Source organism: Takifugu rubripes, chromosome 22 (genome assembly GCF_901000725.2).
Source record: "Takifugu rubripes chromosome 22, fTakRub1.2, whole genome shotgun sequence".
In the NCBI taxonomy this organism is placed as follows: Eukaryota; Metazoa; Chordata; class Actinopteri; order Tetraodontiformes; family Tetraodontidae; genus Takifugu; species Takifugu rubripes.
This window is the reverse complement of record NC_042306.1, coordinates 13509578-13529684: the sequence shown is the minus strand read 5'-3', so window position 1 is coordinate 13529684 and position 20107 is coordinate 13509578. Positions and strand designations below refer to the sequence as shown.

Genomic DNA, 20107 nt, shown 5'->3' with positions numbered 1-20107 from the left:
TACCCACTGAATAGGAGTTAAGGAGATGGCGGGCTAGATATGAGAAGCAGCTGATGTCCACACCATCACGATTCTCGTCTTGAATATTGGGTGCAGGGACTGTTGAGGGACCTGATGGCAGAGGTGGTCTTTGCTGCCATCTGCTGCTTATGACGGGAAATGCAAATGTGTCCAACATTGTACAGACGGCTTCAGTGACGACAGCGTTTGTTTTTCAGGATCTCCTGATCTCTCTTCAGACGGGTCCAAACGGCAGGGCCCCCGGGACAGGACAGGTAAGAAACTGTTTTTCTGTTGTGTTGCAACAATTAAACACCCAGGTTGTCATGGAAAGTCAATTTTATTTGTCGAGTCATAGAAGCATTTTTAGAAAATATACTCATTTTCAGGCTTGCAAAATGGAATTCCACCTGTAAATGATCCAATGACTATCTTAAATACTCTTGAACAGATGGTGGGCTCAGTGCAGGAAAACAGTTGTCAACGTCAGCCAAAAAAAAGCATACATACAAACACGCTTATCAAATGAGCACAGATAAAAAGATGATTGTTAACGGGGAGTACCACAATGTTAGTGCAGAGTCCATCTCCAGTAGAATAAATATGGTACAAACTCCCTTTGATTAGTCAGAGATTGTCATTAAAAGCTGAGGAGGAACGAGCAAAGAAATGTTGCAATAATAAAAGTGTTAATTTGCAGAGCGGAGAGGCCGAAGAAGTGTGTGCAGGTCAGAACCAGTGCAGCATGGTGAAAATGCAGCGTACATGCATGGAAGCAAAGAAAGTAGAGCTGGAGTCCAGATGGCTGTTGTTCTAAAAGCTGCTCTCTGTCCAGTCCTCCTGGTCCAGACGATGTCATAGAACGTCCCTGTTGTCCAGATGTGAACCTACAGGGGCCAAAACAGCTGCAGTGAGTGGAACACAATTTTAACATATATGCAAGAATACACAATTGTCTAGATTGAGATTCCAGTTTCCCCAAACACCTTAAAAATATATTACTAACTTAACCTTCCTCTGCACACACACAGATCGAGAGAGATCTTTCTCCCTCCTGTTACATTTCAAACTTTATTTGGAGTCTTTGCAGCTTGTTTGGTTCCCAGACTTGATTGGATTTTTGTCCGCCTCAATCGATCGGCTGCTCTTTGAAATGTGTCCAGGGGAATCTTTAGGTTACTGTCGCCTGTCTGCAAATGAATACTGACGCCCATCTCGCGGTTTCACGAAGAGCTTCGACCCAAGTGCTGAAGACAGCGTGTACCTTGGCCGGCGGGTGTCCCGGCCTCTACCCCCCGTTTGGCAGGCGCTGGCGGGCTCCCCTCCTCTCCAATGGTCGGAGCAGAGGGAAACGTCCTTTGCTCGCCGTTGGCTTCTTCCCCCGGTGAACTGCTGGTCGAGGTGGTTCGTAGCTCTGGGGAGCTCTGGTCTCTGGAGTGATCGAAACTGGGCTGAGGAGAAAACGGGGACAAGGACTTTTGAAGCGGGTGCATCAATCCAGGTTCAGGCCCTTTTTTTTGGGTGCAACATTTACCTTTTTGGGTATGAGAGGATGCTGTCCCTCCTGTCCCCGTCCTCCAGACCGCCTCTCGCTTTGCTCCTCTTCTTGCTGCCTTCCTGCCTCTTCTGGCAAGACAACAGTCAGCCAGTTCAGTGTCAAGCTTCTCAAAAGGGACGCAGAACTGCTTTACCCGGCGTGTGAATCTACCTCCGAGAGCGCACGTCGTACACTACGTGAGATATGCAGCCTTTTCCTCCATTTTTAATGCTAATCTTCAGATTTGAATATTGATGCTCCTGGCCTCCAGCTACCGTACTGACCTTTACATTTCCTTTCCAGGTGGAGCGTCTTTTGTAACCGAGCCACTTGGACTCATTTCAAAGTCCCGAGCGGAGGCTTAACAATGGGCCTATGTCTGTGGAAAAGGTGCCAGTCTTTCAGCCAGGATCCCACAGGGACCACGCCCAATTAAATCCCTTATTAAAGTCAACGTGACTAACGTTCTTTGGAACGATGTTTCTTACAACGATGTCTTTTCTGCCTTCTCCTGAGCTTCTTGGTGACACTAATTTGTCACATCTCTTGTTGAACATCGGTCTGAAAGAAACTCATCTGACCACCGGGTGGTACATTTCTAATTATTTGATCGGACGCAGTTTGTAACGCCGATACCCAAAGATAATTTTCAATTTCTTTGGCAAGTCCATTTGTCCTAATAACAAAATCGCTACTTCTATTTTTTTTTTGGATCAATGACACATTGAAAACTAGAACAAAGTAAATGTGATCTGCCTGCATTACCTAAACTCTCCTGCAGGTGTCTCTGCCTCATCACAGCCAGGCCGGGTTTGGTGCTCTGCGGCTCCAGCCTCGTGCCACATCCGTCGTCCTCCGGCTCGGCCCGTGTGTCCGCCAGAGGTACGATCCTCTCCTGCCTGGACGGTGCCGCGTGGCCATTGCTGCGGGTGTCTGCTGGCGCTTCGGAAACGGCGGTCGACATCTCGCCGTCGTCGGCCGCCGCTCCGGTGTCACTGGTGCCGCTCCCGTCAGAGTACTCGATTTCTGCCCCGATGCAACTGTACACCATACTGACCAGGTCCGTCGACTGCATGAAGACAAAGATGTGAAAGTGATGCTGTTGACTGTATTATTAAGAAGTATTAACGTTCTGCTCTGCTGGCAACAGTAGAGTTTATTGTAAAATTAAATTATCCCTCATCGGTGCGCCGGTGGAGATCTCCGAACTCTAGTTTTGGATTTCGATTGAGCCGGGGGACACCAACTGCGCGTGTGGACAGAAACTTAAAATAAACCTTCGATCTGCTGCGCCACGCAGAGCAGAGCAGGTGTTGGTGATGAATCCAGATTACCTGTCTTTGGATGAGGCAGGGGGGACTGGCAGCTCGCACCCCCTGCGTCGGCCGAGGTGAAGGCGCAGAGCCGTTGGCCCCGGGGACGCCGCTGTCTGGTCTGGCAGCATCTTTGGGGTGTTGAATCATGGAGTAGACGTTCTCCAAAGCATTTCTGGAAGGGAAAAAAAACCAAAGTGGGTTCTGATCCGACCTTAAAAATCACCACACGGCCTTAAATCAACGGCTTTCTCCGCCATTCATGTACCGCACATTAAAACTTTGTCGACCTGCTGCCTGTCGTGAGTCACCCTTTTGAACAGTCAACACAAATCTGGTTTTAGAAGCCATCGGCCTCCCACACACACACACACACCCCTGCTGTCACAGGAAAATAAAAGACACCGATGCAGAGGGCGGCAGTAAAAATCAGGGCTTAAACTCTGCTCACAACGGCTAAACTCCACTGGTTGGGTGTGTGTGTGTGTGTGACCTCTGTTCTGTGACAGTAACCTAGGCAACAGCAAGGTCAGTCCTCATATAAGGCCGTCTCAGGGCAAACATGTCAGCGCCCCCCCCCTCTAATGTTGCGTAACTCTTTCTTCCGTCAGCGTTTAAGCTGTAATTCTTGGAAGAATTTTTGCAACCTTTCACTTTTTCTCCCGTGCAGCAGCGTCTGGCTTTGGGGCCGTTGGGTAACAGTAGCGCAGAATTCTCCAACAAAAAAGACAGCAAATGATTATTTTTTCCGCCCGTTTAACTATTCATGAAGCGAGGCGGTGACATTAATACCCGGCGTTCAGATTAAATCCACCTCCTTCTCTTGCTTTTCATCCCCAGTGTTGCAAACTTACTCGGAATCCTGATTACAGATGGTGGAGTTACGATTCCTGCGGAAGCCGGAGAAAATGGACAGAACGCTGCGTCTCTTCTTTCTCCGGAGTGACTGGGCCTGATGGAGGGATGACAATTGACTGAAGAGAACAGAAGAAGCAAGGTCAGTGCGCGTTGGTCTATAGAGCTTACATTTCTGACATAAAATAGGCTGCAAACACAATCTTTGCATATGGAAAACTGTTCGTGAGACATGGCCAACGCCAACATTTGTGGCGTTTAGCTTGTTTTTTAACCAGTTGGGGCTAAATCGACCGCATTGAACCACTTTAAATGTCATAATGCCGCTAACGTGGATTATATTTGTGTTAATAACACTGATTATATCCTTTGAATTGTGCAGGTTCAACATTTCCCACCTGCGCTGGGTTTTATTTGCAGCTGTGAATTATTGATAACAGTCGTTATTCTTAATTTAAAGCTTAACAACCCTGCTAATTTCAGCCTTTATTGGTTTCTAATAAATCTTTAAATAGTTTCCCAAATGAGCCCAATTATCACGTTATGAGAGAACTCCGCAGGGTCTGTTCACCTCACTGCTTTCCTTCTGAACTGGTGTAGGGAAATTATTCAAACGGGAGGCCTTACCTGTCAGGTAAAACTCTCTTGCTGTAAAAATCAGGCAGTCCGTCCTCCATCATACTGACTCCTCCGTTCTCCGAGTAGTGCTGCACACAACGACGACAACAACAACGGCGGATGATTAACCGTAACAATCCGAGCCGCACGCCAAAGGCGACAGTGAAGAAAATGTGTCGTTGTGCTCCGAGTTTGTAACGATCCGGAAAAGTCTTTTCAAAAGTTTCTGAGAAGGTTAAAGGGTTTGCCTGGCGCCTCCGAGGGGAGACGCCGAGCATCCGAGTCGCACAAACAGGCAGCGGCTCCTTTAGTCAACAGGAGGGTTATTTCTGGAAAAACACCACTGGCGTAACAACAAGATGGAGAGCAGGAGTTTACACAAAAAGCTACCGAAAGAAAGATGGAAGTGACAAAAACCTACGCAAAGTCTATTTTGCTTTCAGTCTGAAACCTCTTTTCTCTGAAATTGAGGCCCTAGTCGATGGAGCAGGTAGTATCCAGAGAGCCGGATCAATAACGGGGTCGTTAATCACCGTGACACCAGAACGACAAAACTCTGCCGCCGTCGCGGACTCACAGACTCCGGGGGGAGGTGTCCCGCTCTGTGCCTCCGGGGTGGGCGGGGCCTGACGTGGGTCACGTGGCGTAAGGGGGAGCCGTTGGTGGGCAGGGTGGACAAGCACTCCCACGATGCCGAGTGGCTGAGAGGGGCCAGGTGCTGGGGAGCGGGAGGGGTGGGGGAGGGACTGGCCTCTTCACCTAAACCTGCAACAAGACGAGAGGATTTCATTTCATTTCATTTTTTATGATTATTTTCAATGGCAGGTCCAGTTCTTTCTGTGTGATAAGCTACCTGCTGAAGGCCACTCACTCAGTCTGGAGGAGACCGGACGGATTCTTCTGGTCCTGGAGCTCCGCTTCTTAATGGCCATTGTGTCCTTTGGGGGCACGACATTAAAAAGCTAAGTTCACATCAATTTGACTGATTTATTTATTTCGATTGGTGTTGGAACACAAAGTGTCAGGAATTCTAAATGAGACTCAGACACTCACTATTCCCAGGTTGACACCAAACTCCTCATCTGGGAAGTCCAGCGACTCCGTCACTCTGGACTGTCGGAGCGTGTGTCTGCTGGGACCGAGGTCATCCCAACGCTTGGCCTGGGACACCTGCCGCATCTGAAGCACCACAAACACGCAGGTGATTGATCCCCAACTCAGGAAAAGATGCTCACAAAGCTCAAAAACTGCTGCAGAGAAACATGAATAAAATACCGCGTCTTCATTATCGGAGAGAATGGAAGCATGATGGGGGGGAACTGGCATCAGAGCAAAGCCAGGAAGGAAAATGAGACGCAATGCAAGAGGAAGGAAAGGAATGCAAAACAGAGGGCGGGTGGCAGATCTGCCAAATCTTTGTTTTTCCCTGATTTAAATGCTCTTTCTACGCACTGTGGCATCGTGACCATAGACGAGTCCAGAAACCTTTGCATCTTTAACCCGGCAGGGTCGTACGTCCCAAAGCGGACCCTGACGTGCACCTCTGCACAAATGCAACATCACATTCACTCTGGATTTCCAGCCGCGCGGAAACGAAAGGAAAATCGCACCCGTGGCGTTGAGTGGAGGGGGGACCTGTCGGCCGTGCGCCTCCGCAGACGTGCGATAGTGAAGTAGAGTTCTAGTCTAGTAGAAGTCATGCAGAAAGGGGGTTATTACCAGTACCAGTGTTTTATGAGAGGTATACAGCTCCTGCAGGATCTGATCCACGATGGAGTTGGTCAGGTAGGAGACCACGGACAGCTTCACCTCCCTGGAGAGGAGCAACGGAGAGGGTCAGTATGTTGAGCGGAGGTCAATGAGGCGGAGGCGGAGCCGCCCGTCCCGGCTTACTCCAGAGCTCTGTTGATGTCCTCGGCAGCTCTCTCCATGAGGGCGTTACGGATGCTGGCGCGAGGGATGGACACTTGCTCGGAGATGGACGAGAAAGGCGGGTTGAGCCTCTCGGCCGCCGAGCAGGACATCGGACACAACTCGCGGCAGAGAGACACCATCGAGTCCACGACCACCTGTGTACGAGAGGCGCAGATGTCTCATGGCGTTTGCCTCCGTTCTGCTGCCGAGTCCCAACGAAAGCAGAAAAGTTACACCGCGACCACGACATTCTATTCAAGTCCGAACACCCGCCGTCAATGAGCAGTCGAATCTCGGGGAACCGCAGACGCACCTGCAGCTCTTTATCAGCCGCCTTGGCCAGTTCTCCGGCCAAAGTGTCCAGCCGCTGCTTGACCGGTCCGTCCACCGACAGCACGTGGGCCAGCTCGCACAGGGATGGATACAGCTGGCCCGCACAGAAAAACGGGGGCGACAACGGGCCGAAATTAGCAATTTATGTGCGCTAACAGAGCAGCGGTGACAAGAAAGGTCATCAGGAAAGGTCAGCAGGATTCAGGACCGTCGTACTTACGGCTCTGGAGTCTCGGGCTTCTTTGAGGATCTGTCTGGCCGTCCGGACCTCCTCCTCTTCCTCGCAGCTTTTCAGAGTGCAAACCTGCTGCTGCACCCGCACGCACAGACGCTCCATCACCTGTACGCGGAGAAATTGCCGTTAATAAAGAGACGTTTCTGATGGCTTCTGCCTCACGTGCACGCACCTGCTCAGCCGTGCTGGTGACCAGGCCCTGATGCAGCCGGAGAGCCTGTTTCTGGGAGAAACGTTGAGTCTGGTTGTTCCTAAGCAGAGCACGTTGGATCTGTCCCGCGCACACAAAGAGACGGCGGGGGAGACAGGGGAGTGCAGATGGCAGGTGTTTACGCAGCTCCGTGTGCGGGACACAAGACGAGTTCATTTGCATGGTAATAAGAAGACAGAAGAAAACAGTTTTGATCCGGGCAGAAAGAACCGGAAGCTTTTGATTCCGTCTCCGGGCTCGGTATGGGGGTGAAACGCAGGCTTCCTTTAGGACTTACGGCTTTGGAGACGACAGAGACGTGCAGATCTTCTGACACGCTTCTATCATCAAAAGTTCAACCCTGAGTCACAGCGGACATCTTTGTGAAGTTAGCTTTTTATCCTTCACAAATACGCCGCCGACGTCGTCGTAACGCTTTAAGAGATGTTGCGGAGACGATACTCTAGCTATAACGTGCAGCTGAGACGACAGAGCCGTGGATCTGGAACATGCTTCCTCCGTTCGCTCCCTCTTACCAGCCATGCTACCGTTGGCAGTGATGTTGAAAAATGACAATGTGCCGCATCTCAGGTGGGAAAGATTATTAACTTACAGTCATCGTTGCTGCTTGTTTGCGCTCGTGTCCCGGCGTCAGCACGTTTCCACAAGGGCATATTTAAAATGTGTGTCCGGGCAAAAGCGAAGCACAGCCAAAAAGCCGACGGTATCCTGACCGCAGGCTTCTGTCTGACTGTCAATGTCAAGCCTCAGACAGAGGGTTGATGTTTATGCTAATGTGGCTTTTAGGTAAATGTTTACACTGTCTGTATGAAGAGCACTTGTCCAATTACCCAGAGTCGAAAATGACACCCTCGAAATACACAAACAGACGTGTGTGTGTGTGTGTGGGGGTGGGGTGGGGAGAAATCATCAATTTGAAAAGAACGGACAATTTCACAAATAAACAGCTGACGTCTGACACACAGATGTGTCATAAACAGGTTTGTCAAATGCAAAACTGATGCAATGGATTCACTGGGTCAGCGTGGAGCAGGTTTTAGTTCGACACCTACGGCCACAGTGCTGGACACTGCCCCCTCTGATCCAAGGTGGTACTGCAGCATTAGACCGATCCTGAAATCTGCCCTCTATTCCCGGGTTGAAGCACACTTTGACAACACGAAGCTGATGCAAAATTGCCCTCACCTTGGTCAGAGCCTGCTCGGTCTTCTCTGGGGCACTGCGGTATGCTTGAGTGACATCACTGAGGGGGAGGGGCATGTACTGAAGGGTGAAGTTGCTGTGAGGTGGCAGAAGGTAGGAAAAAAAGCAAAAACGTTACCTCCGGACTGAAACGGAGGGAGAATTATGATACTAATAAGAACGAAAAAGAAGCGGCGCGGATAAGAAAATAAGTTTGACTGATGTGTAAGTCAGACGACTGATGAAATACGATGCAACGGTTAACGCCGTGTGAAGGTGTTTTCGGTGTGTGTGAGGGAGACCAAACCATCTCCGGCGTGTGTGTCTTAACTGTTCCAGCGCTCTCGCCACATCTTGGAAGCCCGTCGCTGTTGTGTTGTTACGATCCCACGTCACACTCCTAAAGGAGATAAAACCGGCAGGAAATAGAGGATGACAAGCACAAAGAGGAAGAGTGGGGAGAGCTCTGAATGTGTGTGTGTGTGTGTATCTGACCATACAGCTGCACCAGCGCATCGCAGTAGGATTAATTAGACATTTGTCAGGATTTTTCCCCCTTTTATCACACCATTATTCAGCAACTAATGAGTTTCTCTTTCAGAGTGCAGACTTTCCACCCAGACAAATATTCAACTGTCCCTTTGCTTCCGACAGAGACGCTAAGGCTCGTTGAAGTTTGACTACCCGGCTGTCGTTAAAACTCTGCTGGTTGCATCACTTAAGCTTAATGTTAAAGCTCGCCACTTTTTTCCTGGCATTTTAATTGAACTGCTGTCCTGGTTTAGCCAAGAAATCCATCGTTACACAGATGCTTTATGATGGATGTGGTGCTTTTACATTCATCGGCTTCTCATTTAAGAAGGGGATCCTTGATTTAAATAGTAAAATACCAGATCTGTGATTGTAATAAGAGTTTCTCCGTCGCATCCAAATTGTGTCGTTTGTGTTGAAGCAGCAGAGATCAAACACCTGCAGCGCCACGCACGGTCGGCGTCGTCACGGCCGTATTTTCTCTAATTTCGAGCTTAAGGCATTTCCTCAGCCTTACCGACTTATCTCCCGCAGTTCCCTTTGAAGCGGCACGCCGTTGTGCCTGTCAGCCCTACCCCCTCGTATTCTCCCTCCTCAAACCACAGCAAACGCCCTCGTTTTCCTTCTGACCTCTTCCTTTCATCCGTCCTCTAACCCAGCTCCTCTTGTTTCAGATGGTGGAAAATGTGCTTTGATCTGCGAGGACCACTCCTCCTCCAGCTGCTGGTGCGCACACACACGCACACACACACACACACACCTACCTCAGTGTTGTATTGATCTGGAGGGCCTTGCTGAGCATCTTAGCTCCGGTGTCCTCCAACAGGTTCCCGCTCAGGTCGACCTTCCGGAGGCAGGTGTTGGAGCCTAAAGCGTTGACCAGGACCGAGCCCCGCTGGCGAAGCCGCGAGTCGGCCAAAGAGAGGGACTGCAGGGCCTGGAGGAGAACACGGTTTCAGATCAAGTAGAAACGCTATTTAGCGACATGATGGCATGAGCGGTTTTTAAATAACTGGGGAATCGAGTGGTATTTTAAGATTGGAGGAAGAAATGACAGTTGGAAATGAGTTCACCGGCTCGCTTATTTAAGTCCTCTGAGGGGATCACAGTCAAAGATGGATGACGGCCGCACGCTTCCCCCAAATTATGATGCGCGGTGCGCCCCCACATAAGTGTACGAGTAGCGAGCTGGCCAGCACGTGATTGCATAAAGACCAGAAAATGTCAGAGGATCTCATCATCTTTTGTGTTTCCCGGTGAACAAACCATCTCTTAGTTTCCTCTCATTGGCGTAATTATACGTTAGCGTCAACGGGAGCCGCTTGACCAAAGCCGTGTGTGCGCGTCTCGCACGCTGTTTGTTTTATCCCGGCGGTTGAGTTGACAGATGCAGAGCGCTCGCACTCCCCCGCCCCATCTGTGCCTCCGCTGGTAAAGCCGGAGCGTCGACGTGAGCTATCACCGTCGGCGATAGTAAATAATTAAGTGAGCCGCTTGTCACGGCGGACTTGCGAGGCAGAGCGCTCCCCGGGAACCTCACGAATATCCCAGACGGAGCGCCCGCGCGCGGGTTTGCGCCCGTCGCCTGCGGTGGGCGGAAGGTGGCGGTTAAATACGCGCAAATGAGGACGAGCCCAGGATTCGCGCGGCTACAAATGTGGAGGCACGTGTAGGCGTGCGTCTGCCGAACGCCACGCAGGACTTGCATATGTGTGTGTGTCACAATATGTTACGCAATTCAACTCACACAATCTTCCTCTTGCACCAACTGAACCAGTTTCTGCAGGATTTCATCCAGCACCCTGAGGAGGCACAGAGAAGAGGGAAACATAATCATCACCATCGCCGCCGCCATCTGCGCCGCCGCGCTCCCTACCTGCCCTTGATGTTGAAGTTCTTCCCCAGCATCAGGTGTTTGAGGGAGGAGTGTCGGGAGAACGCCGGGATGACAGCCAGCAAATCGGCATCCAGGCCTGCAACATCGACACACACATCACACCCAGCAAAATGGCTCCAGGCTGTCAAACTACACTCATCACGCCAGTAGGTGGCGGTATAAGCAACATAACCTTTGATCAAACAGACCAGAGAAAACCAAACTGTCAAGTAGCGCAGGAGGAACATTTACAACTAATGTGTTTTTTAATTTGGGCGCGCGATCCATTTTATTTTAACTTTGACCCAGATTGATTTCTGTGACAATAACGGAGCGAATCGGGGAGGGAAGAGTTGCACATTAACCTCTGTTGGAGCGCTTCTGTCAAACAATCGCATTCATTGTTGCTGAAGAGGTGAAGCGGTAAATTTACGTTACGTTACAGCGTGAACTTTGAACCACAGTTAGAGATTCAGACCTGCAAAGGTGTGTTCCTCACGAGAGGAATGCAAGCAGATGTGTGTGAACAAGAATCCAGTAACAGCCAGGAATCATCACAGTGTCCTTCCACCATCAACATCATTTAAATCAAGATCCAAATGGGCCCATGACTCCTCAGACCAAAAACCTCCCATCTCAGGAAACGCCATCTCCAAACCCACACGACCTTAACGGAGCGAGTGAAGAGTCCTAATCTGAAAGCAGCCAGCTGCCCCGCGCAGGTGTGCTCACCATTATCGGAGATGTCCAAGGTCCCCACGCACGAGACTCGAGGGAACAGCTCCTGTATCACGCCGGCACCCGCTGACCTCAGCTGTTGGAGGGAGAACGTGGGGGGTGGGGTGGGGTGGGGTGGGATAGCCATGAGCAACAGAGGAGCGGAGCTGCTGCAGGATCTGACAGAGCGTACCTCACAACTGCTGATGTCCAGGTGTAAATCAGTGATATGGGGGTTGTTGGAGAGACCCAGAAACAGAGCCCTGAAGGAGAAGATGGTTACCAGGAGGGAGGAAGGATTAGAGATCACCATGGAAACTTCAGTCTTATTGAAGAGCAACGGCCAGTTGTTGCTACTGGCTAAGTGTAGCGCGTGTGTGCGCGGAGGGGAAAAGTGCTGCTGTGCTGAACACAAATCTCAAGCTCACACACGGCGAGCCAGTAACGGCAGCACGAGCTGCGGCAAGCGACGCCGCTCCGTCGACTCGGACGCGACCGTCCGCGTCGCTGCACGACAAAGGAACTCGCGTATAATAGGAACAGAAACGTGGATCTGCAGCATCTGCTCGGTGGCCGACGGCCAGCAGGGGGGGTCGAGTGTCAGCTGAATGAAGACCCAAAGTGGCGAGGAAAAGTGGCGACGCACGGCTTTTTTTAGCGTCCGACTTTGCCGAGCGCTTCAGCTTCTACGGACGGAGGCTGTGCCCAATGTTACAGAGCAACAAGCCGCACAGCCGCCTGCTGTCGAAGCAGAAGCAGTCCTACATTTAGGAAATTACCCATCAGCCACCTGGGTGTTGCGCGGTCACTAATATAAGATCTCGGTTCCCGAATTAAGGCGACCTTGACTCGTTTACATCCAGGCATCAGTTAATTGCTTGTTTACCTAAACTCAGTATATTCATCATCATGACACTTTCCTTCAGGGATTCAGACAGACTCTAAAATACCGTCGTTACCTCCTGATTTTCGCGTCCCTGTAACAAACAAACAAACCAAAGTTTTGCCTGAATTTCTCCTGAATAAATGTATAGAAATTTGGCAGCGTGGGGGAATGGTTCCGCGTGACCTTTGACACCTGCGCAAATTCTACGACCGTGAGGAAGACGCAGCGATCTCACGTGCGAGCGCTTTGAAAAGAAGCTGGGGGCGGAGCGCGACTCACCTCAGCCAATCAGGAGGGACTTTCATGGAGGCTAAGCTGACATGGGTCAGGCTGAACGCTGAGCTGAAGAACTGGCGGAACGTCGGGAGAGAATCTCTGGCTTTCCTGGAGGAGAGAAGAAAAGAGCGGGAATGAACGGAGCGCCGTCAGCATTTGGAGGGGTCGCCGGGGACGATTAGAGACGGTCGAGGACGACAATCGGGCGGCGGCGGGGGAGGGAGGGAGGGAGCAGAGCCTAAAGCAGACGGATCGGCCAGATGTTGCTCCGGCAGTCAGCTGGTATTTGTATGCGCAACATTTATCCCAGTCGGAACAGACACGGGAATAATATCTGCATTCCGAACGTTGGCTCATATCTGCGTTCACAACCTGCAGCCTTTCTGTAATTGGAGCTCGTGCTCCACGAATAATTCACCACAGGGGAGGAGGAGAGAGGAGAGAGAAGCAGGATGAATTTATCTTCCCAAGATTCTTTTTTATTTTTTTTCCTCTCTTCGCATTTTCCTCCTCCGGAAACAGATCTGAGCCGCGTCTCTCCGGGCGACCGATACGTTGTTTACTCGAGCGGAACACGGGTTCTTTTTTTGTAACTCGATTTCTACACCTACGTCTCAAAAAAGAGGGAGAATTTCTCCGTGATGAGGCTCTGAGGATGGGATGTTAGGCTGCAGACCAGTGCACTTCCAGAGGACGAGGGCGCTATCCCGTTCTCGTGGTCAGCCTTCATTGTTCCTCTCATCCAGCAGCCAACATTCTCCACCCACATCCATGACTGATCACCAATTCTCTGCATCCTTATTGCCCCCGTGCACAAATGCCCCGGGGCTTAACACAGATTATTAGATTGCACGTACGCACTTTAAGCTCATTAGCCCCCCAAAAAACAGGGTTCACCCCGAAGGTTCTAAACCTCTTTGAGCGATTAGCGAACGTGCGGTCGACCGTCGCCGCAGCGCTCGTCGCAAGAGCTGCTTAAAGTGCATTAACGATCACAGAGCACGCAGAGAGGGAGGAATAGAGGGCGGGAGGGGGAGAAAATCAAGTTTATGGGGGATAAAGAATGGGAAAGGTCGTGTGGCAGTGAGGAGGGCTGAAAGCTCTCACCCCCCCCAGCCTGGAACACCAGCTCTTTTTGACCCCTTTGTCATTAGCATACGAACGTACAGAACGGCGCCTGTCGCACGAGAAGATCCACGTTCACTGATCACCTGTTGGCAGCATCCACGCGGGCACGTACGTGCACACGTGGATCTGTGCGTGCGTGTCAGGTGGGCGGGTGGAGGAGCTCCATATTCATGAGGAATACGGTGCTTCTTATCAGCGCCGTTCAGCTTTGTGACTCGGCGGTGGCGCGTCAGTGGCGGGACCGGCAGCGCCGAGCCGGAGTGCTTTTATCATCAGAATACCCATGACTGGCAGATACGAGGGTGGGGGGGGGGGGACGATGGGGCGGGGGGGTACTGTAAAAGAGCTGCTAAGAAATAGGAAGACACAAAACCAGACAGGAGAAGGACGAAGCACTTAAAAGAGCAGCTGAGGCCTCAGATTCTACTCGTTTGCCGAGAAGAACGCCGTCACAGCATCGGAGTGGGCGGAGCCTGTGCACAGCAACGGCTGGTCAACAGTGTTACCTGCGAGCGCCTCCTTCTGTTCTCATCGTTGACGCCAACATCTGCGATAAATCCGATCCTCCTCCAGGGCCAAACCTCGAGCCGAGTCAAATCTCTCCGTATGTGGTGAGGCAAAGCTGCTCCAGCGAGACTCATTCACAGTCGGACCCGGTTAAAGTCACCGCTAATTCCTCACGTCAACCGACACCAGTGAAGAACCCTGGCAGCGACCCGCGCTTATTCTGACCACGAAACGGGCGAACGGCACAGCGAGCCGACGAGGAACCTTCCCAGATGCAATAACCAGAAACCAAAACGGCGAGGAAGAGAAGGAATGAGCGCAGGTGTGGAAGCCCGAGGACCGCAGGAATAATTCCAGCGGAAATGAGGCTCATTTTTCATACACGTCTCCCTGTGTAATCCGGTAAACTAATATGCTGAGCAGAGCGGCTCCCGGGGGACGTTGCCGGAGCTTCTGCCTGCCAGACCGTTTAACGTCGTCGTAAGACGCGCCCACGTGTGCGCCGGGACCCGTGAAGAAAGAGCCGCAGGCGTGTCAACTTCTAGCATGTTTGAGAGATGGGGGACTTGTTAGCAAACACATGCGCACATCCAAAAATATGGAAGGGAAAATGTGAACACACATTTTACGCAACGGGCCGGAACTAATGAAGCGGGAAAAGCGAGCCGGCGCAGTAATTACAGCGGCGCCGTCCAGAGCTGGGGAAATAAATGATGCTCGCTGCGCCCGGGGAAAAGATGAGCAGAGATGCGGCAAAAATCCCATCTTTTTTTTTTAAAGCCCCTACAGGGACACAGACGGAAGGCGAAGGCTCACCTGTGAGAGAAGGAGTTCCTGGACAGGTTCAGGTAGGAGAGGTCGGCGCAGCAGCCTCGCAGCAGGGCCCCAAACAGCTGGCGGAGACAGAGAAAGCAGGTCGTGTTGCGTGATTGAGGTGGGCAACAGGTATTCTGGAGGCCCTAGTCCTCCTATACCCGTTAGCATAGATGCTAACATGCTCATGAACCAGCAGCTTTTGCCTTCAAATGGTTTCTCCAGCGTCAGTGAACTTTCAGCCCGATTTAAAATGTAAAGCCACGATGGACTGTGAGCCTTTAGGGGCGTTAACTAAAAAGCATACAGTCAATCCAGCAGCTCAATGAAATATAGCAGAAACTGGTGGCCATTTTCCATTCGGCAGGACGAGAAAAGCCGATAAAAAGTTGCTGTACTGTAATAAATCAAGGCTTTTCAGAGAAAAGCACAATTATTCACGCGCCTTGATTTGCTATATTGACTTATCCGTCCTCACGTGGAGTCGTGCAGCACATAAAGAGACAAATAAGAAATAAAGGTGGACCCGTCCCTGATGTTTGGAGAGCAGCTCCTGCACGCAGAAACATCCATCAAAAGACCAGAAGTAATCAAGATCTCATCTGACTTTCAAACCCTGGAACGTGCAGAGATGAAATGCACAAATGACCCGGAGCGTCTGGATTTAAATCGGGTGTGCGGCAGGAGAGCGTTCCAGAAAAAGCTCTTTTTCGTACCTTTGAAAGGTGAAAGAATGAATTTCAACGTGTGGCCCCACTGAGCGACCACCGGTGCACCCGCGCAGGTTCGGGGAGGAGCTCGTGCATAATTCATGGCAGCGCGGCGGCGCCGAGGACGAAACGCAGTCGTAAACAATCAGAAAGAACTGATCAGAGCTCAGGGCGAGTCTCGCGCAGAGCGATAAAAAGAGTGGAAAATAATTTCTGTTCATACACAGAAATTAACACAAACTAGGGCACGTTTGTGGGGCCGGAGGACGCTCCGCACGCACGGGGACGCCGGGCTCAGCAGCGAGGCCGCCGTCTGTTCCTGGAGGTTGACGTTAAACGACAGCTCTTCGGATGCTCCGATAACTTTCCGAGAAGTCCGAATTCTAAAGCTGCGCATCTGTCCAGCCTCGACGAGGGCAGATAAATGAGTTCATTCTAGTTCTTCCACGTTTATGACAGATACCTCGATGGCCCCGAGCATCCTTTAATAACTAAAGGGGGCCATTATTCTTCCCTCCCCGCCTTCCAGACACTCCAGTAGCCACCGCAGATCCAGTTTGTACTGGTGCCGCAAGCCTGACCTGTTAGCGGGGAGGGGTCAAGCATTTCCTGGGCTGCACGCCGCCCCTAAACGTCCCGTTTAATCGATCTAAGCGAGACCTATCCTCCTGTAGGGAAACGTGTTCATCCTCCGCCAGCAGACCCGTGAAAGCCGTAAACATTAGCAGACGTGTCGATGGCGTCTATCAGCTTTTCCAGCCACTAGCGACCATGCTAATGCAGCCAGATGCTAAATTTAGTGGAGATGTAAACAAAGCCATGGAACAGGGATGTTTTATGCTTTTCATGCGAGCCAGCTGTTCTATTATTCATAAGCTGTGATGTATTTCTTGTGTTTTGGCCTGGCGGAGTCTGTGATTCCGCTGAGCTAACAGCTCCGCAGGGCGGCGATGGGGGGGATCAAGAGGGACAGAGGCGCTGAATACAAACCGAATCCACGGTGCAGTCTGTCCACGACAGGTCCAGGTGGACCAGGCAGTTGGGCTGGGCCAGGAACAGGTAGAGGTTCTGGAGGGGGAGAAAGAACGCGCCTTTATCGGAGGGGTCGACAGTGGACCACAGAGGAGCGACAGCGATGCTAATATCCAAACTTTACTGCAACCATGGCAGAAAGAGGTTCTCATTTTAATAAGTGCAAAATGCCGATAATTACGCCCCGAAAACGACCCGACGCGGATATACTGACCGTGGCGTCATCTCCGGACAGAACTCCGGGATTCTTGCTCAGGTCCAGGTGGAGGAGAGAATTGGAGTAGTCGTCGCTTGAACACAGCGCCTGGGACAGAGAAACCACGCCTAAAGATGGGGGAGCAGAGATGGGACAGGGTCAATGACCTGTCCACCCATGGACTCAGATATATAGAGAAAATGGGCTGTTGAACAGGTCACTTTAAAAATGAGATCCACTCCCGGCCTGAAGGGGGCGCCACATTCAAAAGAAAGCAAAGCTAGCGCTTGCGAGGGCGGCAACGCGTTAAGCTTTTCATCCCTAATTTGTAGTGATTAGGAGGGAAATGAGGGAGGAGAGGGCACTAATCCACCCTCAATCCACCCCATCAGCTGCTGGAGTCGGTGGGAAACGGGACTTTTTCCACCAACGACCAGACCGGCGTGGGGAGCGTGTGTGAGAGGGCGCCCGGGAAGGGGCGCCGTATGGGTGCGTCCGCGTGGACATATGTGTAGGTGTTTAAGAGCCTGACAGGAGGAGAGCGACCCATAAATATTCAGCAGCAGACGCGGGTCAAGGTCCTCCCACGGAACACGCACCTTTCCAGGGCGGACCCGGAATCTTTTAACGTGCACAGTCATTTTCTCTCCCCCAGAATCAAGGATCTGAACTCTATATCTTTACTGGGATATTTAACAGGATCATCTACATCTGATTCACGTTAAACTGAGATGACATCATCTTTGCGTGTGTGTGTGTTATCACATTTATATCTGCATCAACGTTATCCCTGTAATACTACAGGATTGTCGGGATCACAGGAAGGGAACTGGGACACTGCAATAATTCCCAGGCAGGATTTTAGACTTAAAAAAAGAACAAATGATGATTCTGACCCGAATATGGGCCGTGTGGGGAAATGCTGGCAGGGACGGAGCAGCCGAGGCCTCCCGGTGCTGGTGGGGATGAACGGCAGGAACGTTTCCGTACATTCCAAGTGTGGGGAACGTTAAGGTTTCACCTGCCTGGTCCTAAATTAAGGATGCCACTCGTGCTGTGGGGTCGAGCATCCTTGTTGGTTGGGTCGGACAAAGGGAATAAAGTCCCCATAAAGAGCTGCACCATCCTGTGTGTGTGTGTGTGTGTGTGTGTGTGTGTGTGTGTGTGTGTGTGTGTGTGTTCTTGCTACATATTGAGGATTTTGCCAGCACAGTAAGGACATTTTGGCTGGTCCTCACAACTTCAGGGACCGTTTTAGGGTTAGGACGTGGTTTTAAGGTTTAGGGAGTTCGTTGGGAGGGCTGGGGTGAGGATCTGGATCGTGTATGATGTCTGGAAAAGTCCTCACAAAGATAGGAGTGTCAGAGGCTCCTACCTTTCGAGGACAGGGAGGTCTTGGACAGGTTGAGGAGACGCAGTCCCTTGTTGAGGCGACACACTTGTTGGATCAGGTTGGAGACTCCTGGCAGGAGAGTGAGGATGAAAAAAATAAAAAAAATAAAAAAGGGATTGGACTTTTCCTCGGAATAATTGGGTGATGATTAGTTAGAATATTAAAGCCACTTTTATTACACCCCCACCAAAGCATACGCAGCCACGGGCGCACTCATCACGCCAACGTGCTTCGGTCTCACTCTCTCCCACACACCCGCTGCACGGATAAACTCGGATAAATCTCGCGTTCCGGGCCGGGTTACATAATCAACCGCATCAGAGCGCCGAGCCCCGTTTGTGCTGCTTCCTGCTTTTGTTTCTGCGTGCAGCTGCGCAGCTTCCATGAAAGCTGCTGCATCACAGCGGCGTTTAAAGCGGAGCCCGTTTGTGGGGCTCCATCCGGAGGAAAAAATAGATGGAGATGCGTAGAAGGACGCCGCCACAAAGTCTCCCGAGGACGGAGAGACCGCGTGTTCTTCAGGAGACGGCGAGAAGCCACAACAGCAGCAGGTAAAGGGGGGGGGGGGGTTCTGCAGGATGAAGGTCGTTACCTTGGTTGTCGAGCGCGTTGTGAGCGAGGTTGAGGGAGTGAATCACGGAGGCGGGGTTCTCCGACAGCGCCGACGCCATCTTCTGAGGAAAATCCCTGGAGACAGAGCGGCCAAAATTCAATTGGACTTTCCCCTGGGAGACCTGCCTGGGAGACTCCGCCCCCGACCGGGAGGACCGGGTCAGGTGGTCGAGTTCCCCGAGCGGGCAGAGGTAAACAGAGCGGACTACAGACGGTCATTTCAGGTCCGGTCTGGGTTCGAGTCGTGGTCCCGTCAGGACTGATTACTGTGACCTCCTGGTCCAGACGGAGCAGCTATGAAACGGGAACCGACCTCCAGGTTGTTCCGCTGGGACGGGTCAGAGCTCGAGGAGATAAAGGCTGAGCAGACCTTTTGTTGCGCGTGTGTGACGGGAAATTTCTATATTTTCCAACCTGCTCTACCAGAACCTGCAGACACATTCGTGGTTCCTCTCAAAATCCCCCCGAAAAACATCCCCAGTCCCAGAAAAGGAAGAGATTCGAGCTCAAAGCGCCTTTAAACACAAATTATTCACAACTGAAGAACCTAATAAGTTCACTTAAGTGCTCAGATGAAGAATTCAAAGGAAATCTCCAGGAATAATCCCGTGATCTAACGATTAAAACGTTTCCTGCCGTGATGGACTTTCAAATTTGTGCCAGTACATTAATTTTAAACATTTTGGAACCCAACACCGTAAATCTCCTCCTCCAACAGAACCTGAGCTGTACATTTCAGCGAGCAATTCAACGCGGGGGAAATCCAGAATGTGCGAACTTCATTATGCCGAATAAATCACCTCTTTCTCAGCAACGATTCTTCATAATTAATACGGAAGAAGGGAAGTGATTTGCTTAATGATTCTAGCTGTGCAGAGAAGGTGAAAAGTCAAGGCAGGTGAAGCCAGAAACTGGGCTCATTTTTCAGTGGAGAAGTGAGACGAGAAGCCAAAAGGGAGCTTTAATGAAGCCGTACCAGGCTGGGAGGGGGGGGCGGGGGCAGCAGAGAGGTGCAAATGTCAGGGGTGGGGGGGTCTGGGGGTGAAGGTGTGAGGAAGAGAAGAAAAGACGTAATTAAACCAAACATAGAGGGGTCAGAGGAGCAAACCTACGATTTGAGCCCCGCGTTCTCCAGCGTGAGCTCCTCCAGACTGTTGGACTTGCTGACCGTGTGGAGAACCTGGTCCACCACCTCGGAGCCCTGCGGACAGAACGGCAGCTCGTGACCGGGG

General features: G+C 51.3%; 1 protein-coding gene across 9 annotated transcripts in view; it reads right to left on the bottom strand.

The window, feature by feature from the left end:
* Positions 1-324: 324 nt before the first annotated feature.
* The window catches only part of carmil3 (capping protein regulator and myosin 1 linker 3), a 37254-nt gene continuing 17471 nt past the window's right edge, over positions 325-20107 (bottom strand). For 5 of the 9 annotated variants that reach the window (XM_029831359.1, XM_029831360.1, XM_029831362.1 and 2 more), the window contains 29 exons: positions 19988-20076; positions 18856-18950; positions 18246-18332; positions 16889-16998; positions 16633-16710; positions 14936-15012; positions 12488-12592; positions 11516-11585; positions 11338-11419; positions 10606-10702; positions 10477-10531; positions 9494-9666; positions 8530-8598; positions 8202-8295; positions 6978-7076; positions 6791-6910; positions 6551-6664; positions 6217-6392; positions 6043-6136; positions 5377-5502; positions 5177-5261; positions 4901-5088; positions 4333-4412; positions 3705-3824; positions 2872-3025; positions 2303-2606; positions 1535-1626; positions 1265-1451; positions 325-887 (listed from right to left, as the gene is read on the bottom strand). In XM_029831359.1, coding sequence (XP_029687219.1) covers positions 856-887; positions 1265-1451; positions 1535-1626; positions 2303-2606; positions 2872-3025; positions 3705-3824; positions 4333-4412; positions 4901-5088; positions 5177-5261; positions 5377-5502; positions 6043-6136; positions 6217-6392; positions 6551-6664; positions 6791-6910; positions 6978-7076; positions 8202-8295; positions 8530-8598; positions 9494-9666; positions 10477-10531; positions 10606-10702; positions 11338-11419; positions 11516-11585; positions 12488-12592; positions 14936-15012; positions 16633-16710; positions 16889-16998; positions 18246-18332; positions 18856-18950; positions 19988-20076 — 3252 coding nt within the window. In that variant the 3' untranslated portion in view covers positions 325-855. Of the gene's footprint in view, positions 888-1264; positions 1452-1534; positions 1627-2302; positions 2607-2871; positions 3026-3704; positions 3825-4332; positions 4413-4900; positions 5089-5176; positions 5262-5376; positions 5503-6042; positions 6137-6216; positions 6393-6550; positions 6665-6790; positions 6911-6977; positions 7077-8201; positions 8296-8529; positions 8599-9493; positions 9667-10476; positions 10532-10605; positions 10703-11337; positions 11420-11515; positions 11586-12487; positions 12593-14935; positions 15013-16632; positions 16711-16888; positions 16999-18245; positions 18333-18855; positions 18951-19987; positions 20077-20107 lie in introns of those variants that run through there. The other 4 variants (XM_029831356.1, XM_029831355.1, XM_029831357.1 and 1 more) reach the window with 4 other exon arrangements.